This window comes from Taudactylus pleione, unplaced genomic scaffold (assembly GCF_031769625.1).
Source record: "Taudactylus pleione unplaced genomic scaffold, aTauple2 ptg000046l, whole genome shotgun sequence".
In the NCBI taxonomy this organism is placed as follows: Eukaryota; Metazoa; Chordata; class Amphibia; order Anura; family Myobatrachidae; genus Taudactylus; species Taudactylus pleione.
In genome coordinates, this window is record NW_028284448.1 from 3,860,585 (window position 1) to 3,879,059 (window position 18,475).

The window sequence follows — 18,475 nt, forward strand, 5'->3', positions numbered from 1 at the left end:
GCACATTACTCACCAGTAATACCATTTGGCTGCTGGTGCAGATCGCAAAACCATAAACGATTAACTGGATCGCAGCCCTCTCGTATAGACAATATTACATATCGACCATCATCAGACACCTAAAGGGATGGAGATGGTTGAAAAGAAGAATACATCTGAATACAAAGCATTCATATACATGCCTCAACTCAATGGCAAACCTTAGGGGTATATTTACTAAAGTGCGGTTTTTAGAAGTGGAGATGTTGCCCATAGCAACCAATCAGGTTCTAGCATATTATATACTATAAGGTGCTAGATTAATGTGAAGTAGAATCTGATTGGTTGCTATGGGCAACATCTCCACTTCTAAATATCTGCACTTTAGTATATATACTGGGAATATTTTAGAATATTAGAATATTACAAGGCCATTTCATCTTTGAGCTGCCCCTGGTTCAGCTTACAATGGTTGGCTCTGTAAATGAGAGGCTGATGCACAAGGAATTCTGTAATCACAATTATACAGTAAATATACTTTCAGGACTATTAGGTGGCAATACAAATCTTGAGCGCTGCTCTTTGCCAATACTTAAGAGTATACTGTACAACTCATTTTACTGCCTTCCACTATGGTCTACTTTTTATTTGTGAAATCAAAAAAATAGTGGCTATTTTAAAAAAGGAAATAGTTTTTCTTCAAAAGTCTTAATGTGTGCAAATTTATTTCCAGCACCTGTCAAGTTGCAGGTTATAAACAGAACACACGAAAGGCTTTGTTATCTTTGGTCTTTAAAGACAAGCAGACAAATGGACCTTACAAAACAGTAGGAAAATGAACACGAAGTATACAAAGACTGATTAAATAACGTGGTTTAACATTTTTTTTTTTAAATAACTATATTAAAACATAAAATGTGCTGCATTTGTTCTTTTGAAGTGAATGCAGACACCTAGAAAATCAATTTTTACATTTCACAAGAAATATATAACTTTTTATTATGAGTTCATAGGCAATGTCTGAACATGAATGATATTTCCAATTTCCCTAGAGTGAGCAGCCTTTTTATCTGTCTGATGACAGAGATAGGTGGCATATATCTGACGATTTCATAAGAAGCTATGGATGTTGCATACATCTGAACATACTGGGAATGTGGAGCAAGCAGAGGAGGATTATTTTTATTTTATTCTCTATAAATTATTCCAAAGCCTCGAGATCCCTGATCAGGATACAGAATTGCTGGCTTTAGTACTAGGTCAAGCTTTATGCAGGTATTCCCAGGGGACATCATTTAGGAAAGGCCAATTAGACGTATGTTAGTCTTCACAAACGCCTTAACCCTTGAAAATCCATACAAAAAGGATAAGATCAGTCTGACAAAACTACATTCTTCTATCAAAACAGCTTGCAAAACACACACAGAATTACACACAATAATATGTATTAAACATTTAAAGAGAAACATTAATGTTTCAATATACCTAATATTTCAATTTCAAGATTTGGGTCTGGTCTGATTTGTTGACCATCACAATGTCAACAGTCATTATGTTGACGTGGTCATAATGTCGACACATACCAAATATCAACTGGCTCATAATATTGTCTCCCAATTTTAAGCCTAGCCTTAATCCCACCCCTAACATTTAGATTGTCTATATTTTGACCAGGTCTACATTTCATGTGTCAACATTTTGCAATGTCAAAATTTAAACATGTAGACATAACATTCAACAATATGGTGTCAACATTGTAATGGTCGACAACATGACTACATCCCATAAAATATATGGTAATGTAATGTGACAGAATTAATGCAATACCTGCATTAGGTGATCTGTAATGGATTAATTACTGTATAAAATGTGATACCAACTGTGGTGAGAACAAAGTGATACTTGCCTTTTTAGAAGTTAGTTTGGCACTGATACCAAGTATATATAATCTGCCTCCTAACATTAGGATCTGGCATCTAGACAAATGCATTTATATAATGAAGTATAAAACCAAATAGCTGATAAAATAGAATTAAAGTCTACGAAACATGATAAAGTGAGTATAATGAAACCGATAAGTCTGCATCACAGAAATTGTAAATATGGACACAAAGAGTAGTAAACCACAAAAATGTTAGCAAGCAGATCCAGCATGCACGCTCCACCTGCTGGACAAATAAAATAGTACACACATTTTATAGTATGTTGTGGTAAAATGGTCAATAAGAAAGATAAGGAAAGTAAATCCTTGATGACAACAAACTATTCGAATGATAAATTAGCAGAAGAGTGCAGTTTAACTGCAGGGGAAAAAAAGGTAGAGTATTTAATAGGATATTATAGTGTAGTGTAGTGCACTGCAGGTAATTGTTGTTTGGGTGAATGTGGACATAAGCATAAATAAAAGAGGTACAGTGTTTCCCCAATAATAAGACCTACCCCAAAAATAAGACCTACCCTTACTTTTGAAACCCGGTCCAAAATAAGCCCTACCCCGAAAATAAGACCTAACAAAATCCCCATTTTGAGCTGGGAACGCTTCAGAGGCCAGTGTTCCCAGTCATGCAGTGCGTGGGTGACGTCACCCACGCGCTAAGGATCCTGCGCGGCCATGCCTGCTGAATCATGTTAGATCCAGTCAGCGAACAAGTGAGAGGAATATCCCGGACGGCGACGAGTCAGGTAAGTACCGTATTGTACTGGTGGGTGGGGGATCAATTACAGGGGGCCTTGCACTGCAATAAGGGAGGCTGCATAAGGGACACTGCTACAGGGGGGGTCTGCATAAGCGGCACTGCTACCGTACAAGAGCGGCTGCATAAGGGACACTGCTACAGGGGGGCTGCATAAGGGGCACTGCTACAGGGGGCCTGCATAAGGGGTACTTCTACAAGGGGGCCTGCATAAGGGGCACTGCTGTCAATGTTAATTAAAATAAGACCTACCCCGAAAATAAACCCTATGGTGTTTTTTTGACCAAAAAAAAAAAAATAAGACAGTGTCTTATTATCGGGGAAACACGGTACATGGTGAGCCACACACAATAACCTTTAGTAAGCTGGATGGACAATTGAGAGGTCAGTGCATAGGATTTTAACTAGATTTCATTTAGGTCTAAAGCAATGTAGTAAGTTGTCTCACAAAAATGAGTAACTTTGATAATGGTTTGCAAGCTTAAGTGTTTTGATTAAAATATAAACCAATGTCACAATCATTGTGTTAAGACAAAGAGATTTGACATGGTATGGATAATCGGTACAACATCACATAGGGGGCAGGATGCACAAGCCTCAAAAATGCTGTCACACCTCAGAAAATGCAGTTTTTCAGAGGTCTGACCAGATTCCCCATAAGAATTAAGGTCCGGAAGGGACACTTTCTGGAGCTGGTTCCTGATAGGCAACTCGATCTACCGCACATGCGCAGAAGGACTCCTGGGTCATAAACCCAGAAGTTCTCACAGAGCAAAGAAAAGTTCTTATCGGAACAAATGTCCTGTGCAGTTTTAATCACAAACCTTCATGCATATAGCACTAGCAAATGCTGCTGTGCATGCGATCAGTGTGCCTGATTCAGCAGTGCTTAGTTCTGCGCATGTGCAGAATGGGTATGCGATTCCGCTCGCAGACTGGCAGTGATTGACAGTCTGCTGCTGTTGGTGGGGATGGAAGAGGCCAGGATCTCCGTCGGCTGACGGAGATTTCCTGGCCTCTTCCGCTCAACTGCTGTGGCCGGCTGCCTTGGGTCACCTTAGCCAGCTGATGTTACTCAGAGTATCTGATGCTGCGTTGGACAACGCAGCTCGGACAAGTAATGCAGCAGGAAGCGCGATGCCTCCTGTGCATTAACATATCTGCAAGGATCGCAATTGCTAAGCTGCCTGCGATCTTTGCTGAATCAGGTCCCGTGTTTGGATGCATCACATTCAAAATGCGATGCTTAATACATCCTGCTGAGGGTGTTTAAACTGCCAAACAGCTCATAACCTGCAAATACAGTTTTAGACTAGTACTAGCTTATTTCTTGTCTTGTTTAAGACAATCTATTACCGGTTCAGAAGAACACTTCATAAAAACACTTTAAAATGGTCACATATTTACACTGCGTTGGTAGATCGTGTTGTGCGTTCTACTGGCTATAAGCTGTGAGCAGAAACTGCTTCTGTAATTAACACGTGGAAGCCGCCCAGAATGTTCTCGGCGACTTCCTCGATTAATTCTTTAGGTCTTCATAATTTTTAATGCAAGGCCTCTTTCTTATACAGCCCTAAATAATACAAACATAAGCTGAACATGTATATACATAAATTGCTATGAGTACAGCCAATCAGTTTCTTCCACAGTATGAAACCAGTCACTTACCTCAGCACCTCCCATCCATTTGGGTTCATCTGGAAATTCTGCACATAATACATCCTGAGACTGGTCTGTTCCCAGGACATGATAAAATAGCTTCTGGTGCAAGTTAGTGGATGTCTCCGTACCTTTTGAAATAAAACATGGCAAAAAAAATGAAAATATTAAATAAATATTGCCAGTATTATAGACCCTGATAAATGTGTAATCTTTCAGTGTATAATGCATCTGGTTTTAGTAACTTGCATGTCCTGATCAGATGGGACTCTCTACATTACTGTGACATTATAAAACTTACTATCCAACAAATAGACAAATACACTCAAAATATACAAGTAGTAAGACAGACGTTATATTTCTCATACAGCTAAGCAGGATACAGTGCTGTTCACTCTGTTATAGAAGTAGAGCAGAGTAAGCACCAAAGCATTCATGATTCTGCATACAGTCTCTACACCTTGGTCTGGCCTTTCTGGTTACTCACCATCACTTTTGCCCTCTTGTTTTGGATAACAGTTGTAGAATATCCCAACACCATCATGAGTCCAGGACATACAGCTGAATTTCACTCTTTCTAGAATATCTGGGAGCTCCTCCTGGTTGCAGACTTTCATGAACTTGATTGTAACCCAGTCAGAGCCACTGCTACTTAGGCCATAGGCAAAATACTCTCCATCTTCAGAGAAAGCGGAGCCTGGACAATAAGGACCATATTACACAATGTGATTATAATGGCAAAATGCAAATAAAAGGCGGACTACACTTGAGATATCACATCTGAAATAAGAACCAGCATTCCAACTTTTTAAGAAAAACAAACATGTATACTTTTGTTTCCAACTAGAGAAGGAGTTATAATTATTTAGCAACTACACAAGTGAACAGAAGACTGCTGTACAAAATGCATAGAGACTATAAAAAAGGATCACTGTTGTCCATCCGCCAACCATTCGAGACACAGCAGCCAGAATCGCCAACCATTCGAGACACAGCAGCCAGAATGCTTGACGAAGGCACATCTTGAAATTGAGGTATCTGTACGAATCGACAAGCTCAAAGATTGGCACTGCAAGGCAAGATCAATTGCGGAAGGAGCAAGGGCAGATAAAATAGTAATATGATGCCTTTTTCTTACTTAAGGAGTGGTTTTATAGAGGAGGGCATTACTATGGTCTTATTAACCAATGTAAATTAAAAAAACAAAAAACAGAACATTGTTATACTGCATACAAAGGCAATCCAGAGGACATGATTTAATACAGAAATAAGGTTGAAACAAATTGGGTTTTAGATGTAAAGGAGTTCTACAGATCAAATTAAATAAGGTGATGTTTGAAATGTGATAATAGACAGTACTTTGAGGTGACAGTTGGCATAGTTATTTGCCCTATGGCACATAATGGCATGTAGAAAACCGGTCTTGTTTTTCTATTAATATCAGGCCACTCTATATGACGTATAGGAGTATGGGAGGAAGCAGAGCCCAGCACTGCCTCTATCTTTTTTCCCCAAGTAGACATCTGACTGAATAATGGCAAAAAAGTCACACAAAGCATATGTAAAATGTTCATTTTACTTAAACTGATTAAACCTAAAGAAAGATATCTTACCTTGTAAAGCAACTGTGCCGTCTTCAGAAAACGTATTAGGATCAAGAAAAACTCGGGGTTCCTCATCTAGAGAGTCCTGAACATACATCACTCTTTGATTCTGAAGGCCAGAATTGTAGAAATAAAAATACCTGACAGTTTGGGAGGGAAACATTTGTTAATATCAGCAGTTCACCAGAAAAATAAAATAGAAATGGAACATATATAAAACACAAAATATTTTAACATACCATTTAACACAAATCCTTGCAACATGCAAGTAAATGGGTTAAGATACCTGTGAATAGCATCAAGTCCATATCTTTATATGTGCTTGTCAACAGATCCAGGAGACACACCATTAATGAAATAGTATAAACCAGTGGTTCCCAAACTTTTTTGAATCACTGTGCACTAGAGTATCAGCATTGGTTTCACGGCACCCCTAAGTTTAAGTTTGTTATAGAGAACGTAAGAAAACAAATCTAGTAAAATAGTAAAGTGAAGTAAATTGTGCTTACCCGTCATCTTTAGGTTCAGTTATGTGGTGGTGGACAGGTTTACACTTCGGTTTGTTCACATATTTACATTACAATGGCCATAAATAATTTGATTTGGTGCCACCAACCTGAGGCACACCTGCAAGTGTCCCAAGGCACCCCAGGGTGCCACGGCGCACAGTTTGGGAACCACTGGTATAAACCATGGGTGGTCAACAATAATGTAGAATTCAGAAGACAGTTATTGAACTCTACTAGCCAGAAGTAGTTAAGGAGCTGGGAAATATGTGCAATACAAGTTGTTAAAAATAAAATTCCAGTAATAACCTATTTAGTGCATTTGTGACCTGGCTCCTGGGTCTAAACGCTAAAAGGCATTCTTGGACTAAAAGTGTATTTTGTAGAACAAATATTGCCATTGCTAATTTGATAAATGCATGCACTGACAAATGAGCATTTACAAACCAAATCTGTAAAGTTTTGTGTTTCCATTTTTAATATAGAATATGTGATAATTTGATTTAGCCTATTTTAGTAGTCTAAGTAGCTACATAGGGAAAATTCCATGGTACTTCATTTGCTCCCACTGAGTCAGATCCATTGGCTTGGGCTAATACATACTACCACTCATATGCCGAGCTATACACATCTCAAAGCGTGTAAACCTCCGCATTAGCAGCATATGCATTTAGCTTATGACAAGTCATTAGCAGCTGGGTGTATTTTAGGCTTAACCTGTACCAGGTGCAAAGGATACACCTGTTTACAAGTGTATGGAGGAGTAGGTTTGTGTAAACATGCCTCTACTGTACTTAGCCCACATTAGACCCTTCTATCCCTTGTTCCATCTCTCTAGTCATAAGAAATCGGATGCGTCTAGGTTGTCTATCGTGCATATGCGCGTTCACTCTCTCAGCATGCATAAGTAAACTGACTACGCACTCTGAAGCAGCCCCATTGTGACTAAATCTTCTACATATCTGGGAGTAGTTCTTGTTGAACATGATGTATGTGCAGGTGTTGATATTGCAGAGTTATATAGGCACACACCAGTGGATGACTGAACAGCCCAGTTACTTAACCAGTGGTGTTGGTTTATTGAAGTATAGTAGGTACGGCCATACTCACTGTTACATGTACATTGGTAATGGAGTGGAGCTAGAATGGAGTGGGGTTCTATACAGCTCACCAGGCGATGAGTGTATGCTGCAAACGGGTAGCGGTGCTGGAACAGCTTCACATGAAGGTGTTACCTAGATTCTCTTTAGGAACCAAGTAGGAGACTTCTGTCTCCCACCATGTCACTCTACACAGTACAGACAATACGGCCCCTGCACATGCTGAGCAGCAATCACAGCAGCCATTTTGGGACAGTACAGGAAGCCTCCCTGGAGAACAGGAAGTCTGGAGTCTGCGCAGTGTGCACTCCTCTTTCAACAGTTGTAACAGGCAAAGCGGCTGAAGCTATAATGGTTCTAAGGAACCTATCTGTACTAGCCAGCTAATTGTGCCATACAGGTGCCCCTGGATTTCCATGCCATCTGCCTGTAAATTGACTATAAAGGTTTCAATTTCAGCATTGGGTTCAAATGAGCCAAACATCATCCATGGTCACCTTAGCAAAAGAAAAAAAATATAATATGTACATTAGGTGTTACCTTTTTCCTTTCTTAAAATGGCAGCTGTATTTTGGATAATCATACAGCTCTGTCATACGTTCTTTAAATAGTCTTCTAACAGGGCATTGTTCAAGAAATGGCATGGTCAGCTTGTTCTGAGCTTCAACAAAGGCCTAAGGAAACAGAAATATGAGGCGGATGTAAACATTCTAATGCACCCATTGGCTACAGGTTGTTCTAATCCTTCTACTCATCCAGGAAAATACAGTTTTGAAGAATAATGTTAGCAGTTATATACACCAAAAAAATTGTTGCCACTGTATACCATTGGCTTAATACCTTAAAGACCAGACTCACATTTATTTTATAGTGCCAAGTCACTTTCATCAGGAATAGCTTTAATTTTGCAGTCTATACAAGCAAATGTGATATTACTGTAAGAACATTCTGTTTTAGCTATTCAGTGCTATTTTTCAGCAGGAACTCCTGAACCTCTCATTAATCTTTAGATAAGGAGTAACAAGCGGCACCTAGGTTATTCGGGTCCCGGCATCAACGGTGCTCTGTATAATCACTATTAAACAGAATTATTATTGATTCATGCAGTCCCGCTAAATTAACCTTATACTGAGAAACGATATGCAGAACAAAGAAGTTTAAATAGAAGTGACAGGAGGCATTCTAATCATAGCGGTCATAGCATTGATAGTGCACTGTAGCACTGTGTGTAAAGCGTGTAACACTCTGCATCTGTAAAATATATATATAAAAAGTAATGATATGTGTAATGAAGCTACGTATATCCATAGCATGTAGTCAAAGAACAAAGAGAGTGTCCCCGCACAGGCTAAACAACTAAGATAAATGTAGCCAAATACTTGAAATTGTATGACAATGGTTAATAAATCTCAAATTATAATTAGAAATTTCACAAGATCAAATGCCATCAAATAATATATACGATTGACGGTGCTCCCTTAGAGTTAAGATACTGTGGAATGAAAAAAAAGAAAAGAAAACTCTTTTTGTTGGGGGCACAAACTTAATATAATCTATTAAAACATAGTTTATTTTGTTATCTTCAACTTACAAAACATACATAGAAGACATAACACCATATATAGACAGACAAATTACAAAAAATATATATATGTGTCACACTAGATAAATATCAATAAATGGATAATTCTTTCATATTCTGGTCACATTATGGCCATAGAAAATACACATTCCAGTAAAGAATATGTCCTCCAAGTGTGAACCACCGTGCTCCAATGTCAAGGCAACGGAGATGCTGTGTCTGTCTCCTGACGATATTGTTTCGCCTCTGCTGGCTTGTTCACGGGAACCGTGAACAAGCCAGCAGAGGCGAAGCGATATCGTCGGGAGACAGACGCAGCATCTCCGTTGCCACTGTGCACACAGCGGGTGCTGTTACATGCCAGGTGACGCTTCATCCTACTACCTCAGCCACACCGGGTAACAAACTACATGTACCTACATGCTACCGTATGACAGTTAACATACTATTGATTTCTCTCTAGGTGCCTTTTACTACACATGCACTGTCGAGTACTGTACCATGCTATGATCAATCAATACTATATCCGCTGTTTTACATGTAATTTGTGGTCAATGAACCTTGCAGATAGTGGGGAAAATATTTACCCGTGCTATACAGGACCTAGTTGTCTCACAGTCAGACTACCAAGTGATTGTTAACACATTACTGACTGTCGTCTGGGTGCCTCTTATTACACAGGCACTATTTATTACCCAACTATATTATTACTACTAATTGACATTATATCCAAAGATTAACATGTATAATACACCAAAGTGATATCAATCGGTGACATCTACAGACAAAATACCATCCAGAATTTATGATGATACCATGAACATAGCTCAATACCTTAAATAATTGATAATAGTAATTGACACTGACAGGAGATATCTGTCTATAACCGGTGAAGATTCTTTGTTAAGAGTATGCAGAATCTCTACTATCATTATTAAGAAGACTCTATAATTATTGTATGGCTGTGAAAAGAGAAATCTATGTCTAAGCCTATGACAGCTGTTGATTAGATACTGAATAGTATTGGTGACAGTGCCATTACTATCGATTGTTACTGTACCCATTGATAGGGGGAATGGCAACCGTGGCAATAATTACTAGTTATCATTAACTAGGAACTTTGATTGAACTGATCAGATTACTATCTATCTACAAACGTATATGTGAGAGTTTCTTTATCATACTTATTGCAGTCTAGATTCTCAGGCATATTGTGACCATACTTACTAACAGTTATGTACTATAAGCCATGAGATTATACCTGTTATCAATTATAAAGTGTATGATATTAGTCACTTGATAGCAGTCAGGGTCATCACTCTAAGCACATATCATTTGCTAGGTGTGTAGACATTACTTGAGGTAGAATATTCCTATAGAGGATGGCGTGTCACTTATCAAGTAATTAGCATATTTCTTCAGTCAATATTACAGGTACCTGGCATGTTAGAACGGAATAACAATTTTTTTGAAGTATTTAGAAGCACATATATGAATTTGTACCCTCTTTATTAAATATATATGTGGAATATTACAGACTCTAGCCTAACCTTACTATCCTTCTTCGCACTCTCATCGGTATTGGCCCGCAGGAGCCGGGCACAGTAGGACCGACAGCAGATGCACTTATCAAAGGGGATCTATTATTGTCATCATATGTACTCTCATTATTATCTCCTCTGCACAATACCTTTGAAGCATTGAGATTTGAAAGCAGATGCATGGCATTCTTGATTCTCTCTTTTCGGTATGACTACTACTCATTCTAATCTTCTGACTATTATAACTGCCACTGAGAAGGCTAACACTCATTAATATCATTCGATGCATGCAGATGAATTAACAGCAGTATTTCACTCCTCAAAGTGTGCAGTTCTTTTAAACCCACTATTCTTTTTCTTTTCTTTTCAGTCAAAATCTTTGACACATATTACCTTATACCATTAGGGAACAGTCTGGTGATATTCCCAGTTGATACTTCATTTTATATGTTCCAATATTTTTTGCCTTGACATTGGAGCACGGTGGTTCACACTTGGAGGACATATTCTGGACTGGAATGTGTATTTTCTATGGCCATAATGTGACCAGAATATGTAAGAATTATCCATTTATTGATATTTATCTAGTGTGACACATATATATATTTTTTGTAATTTGTCTGTCTATATATGGTGTTATGTCTTCTATGTATGTTTATAAGTTGAAGATATCAATATATCCATAGCATGACTGGATTCATAAGGCACCTAATCTCTAGCAGTCCCAGCATGAACAGTGTGCTATATAATCATTATTTGAGCAGGATTCCAAACTATGCATATGTACTAAAGTACTAATAAACAGAGAGGGAATTATAGCCACTGTGTCTATGGATACAGAGCTCTGCATCTACATATCATCAATGATGTTACATGTGTAATAAAGCCTTAATTATTTACTATATGATTTGATCCTGAGAGAGAAAAATAAATAAAAAAGTTATTGATACGCTGCATCAAAATTTATATTATTACTACATGCCACACTGGAAGTCATATTCGGTATGGGATCCCGGCTGCCGCATAACCAACAGTTGGATTCCCGGCTGCGGCAGCCCGACAAAACAGCAGAGCCCGGCAGCGGAAGCCCGACAGCATTGGAAATCCCGATCGTCCCTAAGGTAAGTATGAACTAACCTAACCAACCCCTCTAACCCTCCTTAGGGGTGCCTAACCCTAACCTCCCCCCCCCCACCCCAAGTGCCTAACCCTAACCTCCCCCCTCAATGTGCCTAACCCTAACCCACCCTTGCCGCTGCCTAACCCTCCGGGGAGGGTGCCTAACCTTAATTCCCCCCCGGGTGCCCTAAACCTAACCCACTCACCCCCGCAGCTGTCTGCTCGCGGCACCCGGCATCCCTTCGATCGCGATGCCGGGCGCCTGTCTCCAGGCGTCGGGAAAATGACAGGCGTCTAGATTTTAGACGCCTGTCATTTAATCCTAGGCAGGATAGAGGATTCGGGAAGCTGGCGGTTCGGGATTGCGGCCGCCGGCTTCTTAAACATATCCCTTGATACCAATTGTATGACTGAATATTGCAATACATGCTAGGAGTGCAATTTGACAACTGAGGAAGCAGGCTTAAAACACTATTCCTGCTAATACTACAAGTAGATATTCTACTTGTAGGATTGTTTTGAAACAATTGTATCAACATTTGATGATTTAGTTGGTACTTTGTATATGAATATGTAGCAGAGGCTGTAGAAGGATCTACACAGTATATATTAAGGGAGGAATTACTACCCAATATTGTTAGTTATCCTCGTGAGTAACACACATAGCTTAATAATATATTGTAGATTAGTTAAAAAGGTCAGCACACGGTTGTTGTTTTTTTTAAATCACTTTATTTCTTCATACTTTTTTCATTCTTATTTTATTGTATATCTATACATTTTCATATTTCGCTTTATATAACCCTCTGTAAGGGAATATTGCAATATGGATTAAATAAGAGCAATAAATAGCATTTTCTCCATTTTCACCTTTTTGCTGTTTTCAACGTTTCTTTTTTGCAAAAACGTGGGCTTTTGTCAAAAAACAGTGTTTGCCAATCGTGAAAAAAATGGCCGTGTTTGCCACTAATTTAATACGGCCCTATATGGCACATGTACCATGTAGTAAAAGTTACATATGCCAATACGAAATCCCATCTCCAATAGCTACAGAGAAGTATTATATACATAACTATTCAAAGTAAATACCCCTGATTATCAAGACTTATCTGTACAGGATACCAATATGTAATTACATGTTACTAGACCAAGGTTATAGCAGCCACGGGAGCTCAATGAAGTATTATTTTAAACTGGCTTTCTGGCATGAAACCATAAGTAATGTCATGTATATCAACATAATAGGCATATGAAAGCTATTTAAAGATCGCCAATATAAACAATTTACAGAGCAGTGTTGCAATACAACTTGCAATGGAAAATATCTGCAACATGTAGAACAAAGTTTAATGTATTTACTTATTTTCCAGACTATACATCAAATACAACCAGGTTAAAGTATATGGTAAAACAAGCCAAACAAAAATATCTGTTACTACCCAATGATCATACTGATGTGCTATACATTACACTTAAAAGGGTTCATTCAAGTAATACAGGTTAAGAAACAAAAATTCCTTAAGTCAATACTTCTAAACAGGAAGGCTGACCCTACAGTTATTTCAGAGAGTGAGTATCTCAGTCCATAAATTCTAAATGATAGTCACTGCAAAAGCTGTTTAGAAGTACAAGAACAAGTCCAGGTTTATGCCTTTATACTTATCCTCAAGTGAGAAAGAGATTCCTTAAGGCTTAGTAAATGGCTACACACACAGAATATTATTATGGGGCTGATTCAGTTAGCTTGCCCACATGAGTCAGTATGCCGCACGCACGGTAGCTACGGACTTGCTGATTTTTGTTTGATGCCCCTTAGGACTGTGTTTACACCGTTGCAATGGCAACTTGCCCCTCTCACAGCTAATTGAATCGACCGCTATTATTCAGCTGTGTTAAGAGAAAAATGCACAGAATAATTGTCCTAAATAACTACATACTCAATCATGTTAAGTAGGTGCAGAGAAATAGTGTAGTTAAATTAGAAAGCAATGTTGCAATGTTACAATCACTTCTACATAAACAGCTAGATACAGTGCTCATAGGAAATTGAAGCCTATTATTTCATCTGTGAATCCATCATATGATAATACTAAATGACAACTAAATAATTGTAAATGATTTAACTGTATTTCATGCACCTGATTAGTGCTGCTAGACTGATTGAGCAGCTGCCATTTTTTGTCTGTTTGGTATGAGTGGCATGAAGGAGCCAGCATTAGTAGGGCATGCTGGTTCTAGTAGTGCTAGTTGGAGTTCCCAGGGGTGACTCCCAGGTAAGCTGGCTCTCAATGTGGATGCATTTATGTATGTGCCTTTATCAGGAGGCCTTACTTTTGACAAAATTTATATGTGCCTTTATCATGAGGCCTTATAATTGGTATATTTTACTTTTGGGGTGAGCGTTCGGGCGTAGGACCCCCGGGCTGGTCTGGCTGGGCCCCCTCATGGCATCACCACTTAATACACATAGTTGCTTTTTACATCACATATAATGTTTGTATTTTTTTCATGTAATAATTCACATATATTTTAACCCCTTTTTCCAACACTCATTAATTAGTCTTACACAGCTATACTTTACACTGCACTGTCACTGTTTTTCCATTTTTCGTGTGATGCCCTGGGCTGGACGTTTTTCGGGGTGCACTGCGCCCCGGATGTGAACCCCTTAGTGTTAGGGACTGCTAGAGACAGAGAAGCCGTGACGTGGCCTAGCAGCTTCCCATGTATTTGCAAATGCATGCAACTAATATCTCTGATTTCTATGACCATATAGTCTTCATATATTGTTGCAGGTACTATTCAGTGTGCTGAGGAACAATAGGGGGTTAAACCCCCCTCCTTTTTCTACTTAACTGTATATGTGTATACAATAAACAGTACTGGACTTGATAAATATCAGATTAATTCCCAATACTACATGAACTCATTTTGTCCACAGGGAGCACCTAAACCCTGAATCAGATCTCACGGATTCAGATCTAGAGCTAAGGTCCCCTTTAACTAGGCTTCCTCCTGAGAGGAGAAAGGGGCTGGACTTTCTCCCATAGCAGCCTTGTGATTAGAGGGGAGAACACTTATCCACTGGAACGTGTGAAATCTATCCAGGTTAATGCACAGGAACAGTACATGGATAAGTTTAACGGGGAATGCGCTGACTAAAGCCTGCTGTACTATGTGCTTTTACTATATAAAAAAAAGGAACTGTGAAAGCTCAAAAAGTTGTATTTCATCTGAACTTCCATGAACATCTGTATGCTGTGATATTCCCAGCACCTTCAACTGGGAATTGTCCTTTTAATGATATTTTATTGGAGCTAACAAATATCTACTTACTTCAACATGCCTGCATCTGCTTGAAGTCTGTGACTACCAGATAAGTGCTAAACGCTATTCCCCAGGACTGGCTTAGGCTGGGTACACACCTGGTCAACTTGTCTGTCAATCCACAAACCAAGTAGCCAATTGGTAAGCCCAATACACACTTACCAATCTGCTGCTAGATATGTCTGGACTAACATCACAACTGGGCATGTCTGGGCTGACACCACTACTGGGCGTTCCGCCCCCAGCCCAGTTGAGGATGTCAGGGTCGGCTGTCCCTGCTGCAAGTGTACAGGCTGTCTGTGGGTTACCCATACACACAGCCAGATGCACCGATATAACGGCTTTGCTGCAGGGCCGATGCAATATGTCTGATATATCTTTTGCACACACATGCAGATGCAATATGTCATTCGTTGGCTGACTGAACAACATATCAAAAAGTGTGTACCCAGCATAAGTAAAGCTGGGTACACACTTGACGATGTATGTACCCACCGATGCAATGCCTGGTGACCACCTCCCAATATGTCGGGCACAGGCTCCATACACTACGCTGGCATCTGGGTTATTCCATTGGCCTTACATGCAGGCCAATGGACGACTCGCAGGGTTGTGCATGGTGGGTACACACTGGCTGATGTGGCCAATATGTCGACTCAATCCGTGGGATCGAGCAACATATCGTCTAGTGTGTACCCAGCTTAAGGTCACTTATGTAATTTAGATATCTTTCTGTATTAGTTGTCAGAATATGCCCATTCCGACATTTTAGATTTTTTTTGTTTGTTTTTAAAACTATCAAATCTGAAAGTATTAATACATGGGCACACACATATAATATCTATATTACACACACAGATATATATATATATATATATATATATATATATTCTCCATCTATCAGTGGTTTTTATTTTCTAGTCTGTTGCTAAAGATTAAGAGCCTCATTATATCAACTTTTATTATACCCAGCGAGTTTTAAAACTCAATGCGTATGGTGAATGGTGCTCCAGCCAATCAGCTCCCAGTGGTCATTTTTCAGACAGATGACAGTTGGGAGCTGCTTGGCTGGAGCACCATTTGTCAAACACAGTGACATTTATCACTCTCTGTGAATGATAAATCTTGTCAATAAATGAGGCCCACAGTCTTGCCCGACATCGGCGGATCCTCCTTTACTGCAACAGCGCTGCATGCACTCCATCCCAGCTTTCTACAAGCAGGAGGCCACCAGAAGGTAGCCTGCCTCAACTGCTTTCTCTTTACCCTTCCCTACCCCCGTGCTGAACCAGTTGCTATCCTGACCCCCTCCCTACCCCCAGTATTGCCTGCCCCTAACCCCCTCCTTGCCCCCAGTACTGCACCAGCTGCTGTCTACCCTTGCCGTCCCGCCCTACTCCCAGCACTGCCTGCCATAGCTCCATCCTTGTCCCCCAGCACTGTCACAACTGCTGTCTTCATTTACCTCTCCCTACCCGTTGCATTGCCTGCCTTACTCTCTACCCCAACTTCTCCCTGCCTATACCCCCAGCTCTACCTCAACTGCTGCTTGCCCTTAACCCCCTCTATCCCAATTTTTAAAAGTGAGGGGTCCCTGGGATCCACAATTTTTTTTCGTTCAGTGCGATCACTGATATATATATATATATATATATAAATTACCTTTGTTTGCTCACTGTCTGGGTCTTCCAGCCATCTGTATGGATCACATATCTTAACTCCATGGTAATCATCAATCTACAAAACACACAATTACTGTTTTTACATAAAAACTACACAATTACTAAATATTAAGAATCACTTTGGCAGAATATCAATGATCTGGTAATACATGAAAATAATTGAAGAGGCAAGTAGGTGTTATGTAACAATTTTCGGAAAAATTACTTTTTTTTATGGATGAAGGTGTTACGACCTAGGGATCATAGCAACAATTATTTTAAATGTAGGAAGTCTATTTACGGTTATATTTTGTAGATACGTGATATGTCCAATTCATGTCAAATTAATCTTTAACTATAAATATCTCCGTTTCTTCTAAATATAACATCTTCATCCACTCACCACTCCAAGTTTCTCAGATATGTGGTTTACATATAACATTGTTTCAAATGCATCACTCACTTTCTGTTTGGGGACAATTATATATATATATATATATACATACACACACACACACATGGAGATCTGTACATTTCCTTGGGACCTTATAATTCCCCTCAACATGCTGAGAATTCAGTTATGAAAAAAATAAACGGATCTCCCCTGTGCTGTTATTTTGGGTTCATTGATAACTAAATTACAGGGGGTAGGATGAATATTGTTAACTCAAGATCTCTAGTGGACAACCGGCAGCGTCCCGGAAACATAGGACAGAGGAGAGCCTGGGCTAGGGGAGGATACATGACGAAGCGTTTTATAGTCACTGTATGCAACTGGGGTAACCTGCTGCCCCGGCCCCTCACTCACCGCACTCTCATCCCGGACGAAGGCCGGATACTGGAAAGTCTGCGGAGTCTGCATGTTACCCTGCGGCGGCGGCGGCGAAGGGAGTCGGGACCAAACAAAGACGGCGTCGATCTCTCACTGACAGGACACAGGATGGGGACAGCAGACTCTCTGCAGTAACCGGCGCCTCCTCTCGGCCTGCTGTGTGTGAGGAGGACAGCTGCCGGCGCAGCACAGTGACGAGACACAGCAGCTCAGACTGGACACTCCACACCGCCGCCACCCCCATCGTCATCACAGCGAGACGGAAAGCAGGATACACACGCTACCCTACCCATACATATTCCATTTCTCATTCCTTCTGAATCTGTAGCAGCTGCCCTAAGCTGGTGTAGCAATGCTGCTGGTCGTGTGGCAGCCGCTGCCCACTACTGCTGGCCGGTGTCGCCACCACCCGCTCCTCAGTGCCCGTTAGTGGCTCATTGTTAACTCTTCCATGGAACTTCTACAATTTTGTAGTTGTGTATATGTCAGTGTGTGTATATATAATATAAGAGCACAGTCGTGTTCTTATATTTAGGCTGCATCTAAAAAAACGGATTTCTCCATAGCGAATTCCGCAGGGGGGGGGGGGGGGGTCAGGCTGTTCAACGAGATACACCTCAAAAGCTAGTAGAGGTACTGATCTGAAATTTGGCATGGCCGGGTAGAACTGTCACTGGGTGCTGCATGCCAAATTTCAGGGCAAGAACATAAAAATTGAGGACATGGCAGTAATCTAACGCTCCCACTGTCACTTTTTTCTGACATTCTCAGGACCACTTTTTTGCTGTAGCCTATGGGAGATTTTTGGGAAGGCATAACTCAGGGTAGGGGGCGATTTTAGACTTTGGGTTTGTTTTATTAGGTAGCTATTG

General features: G+C 40.0%; 1 protein-coding gene across 1 annotated transcript in view; it reads right to left on the bottom strand.

Moving 5' to 3' along the window:
• Nucleotides 1–17,854, bottom strand: part of PREP (prolyl endopeptidase) — a 126,838-nt gene extending 108,984 nt beyond the window's left edge. Inside the window, exons 1-7 of the mRNA XM_088460439.1 lie at nt 17,580–17,854; nt 16,773–16,847; nt 8,082–8,215; nt 5,945–6,075; nt 4,819–5,028; nt 4,341–4,462; nt 14–119 (exon numbers count right to left, since the gene is read on the bottom strand). Coding sequence (XP_088316565.1) covers nt 14–119; nt 4,341–4,462; nt 4,819–5,028; nt 5,945–6,075; nt 8,082–8,215; nt 16,773–16,847; nt 17,580–17,633 — 832 coding nt within the window. The 5' untranslated portion in view covers nt 17,634–17,854. The remainder of the gene's footprint in view (nt 1–13; nt 120–4,340; nt 4,463–4,818; nt 5,029–5,944; nt 6,076–8,081; nt 8,216–16,772; nt 16,848–17,579) is intronic.
• Nucleotides 17,855–18,475: the final 621 nt, after the last annotated feature.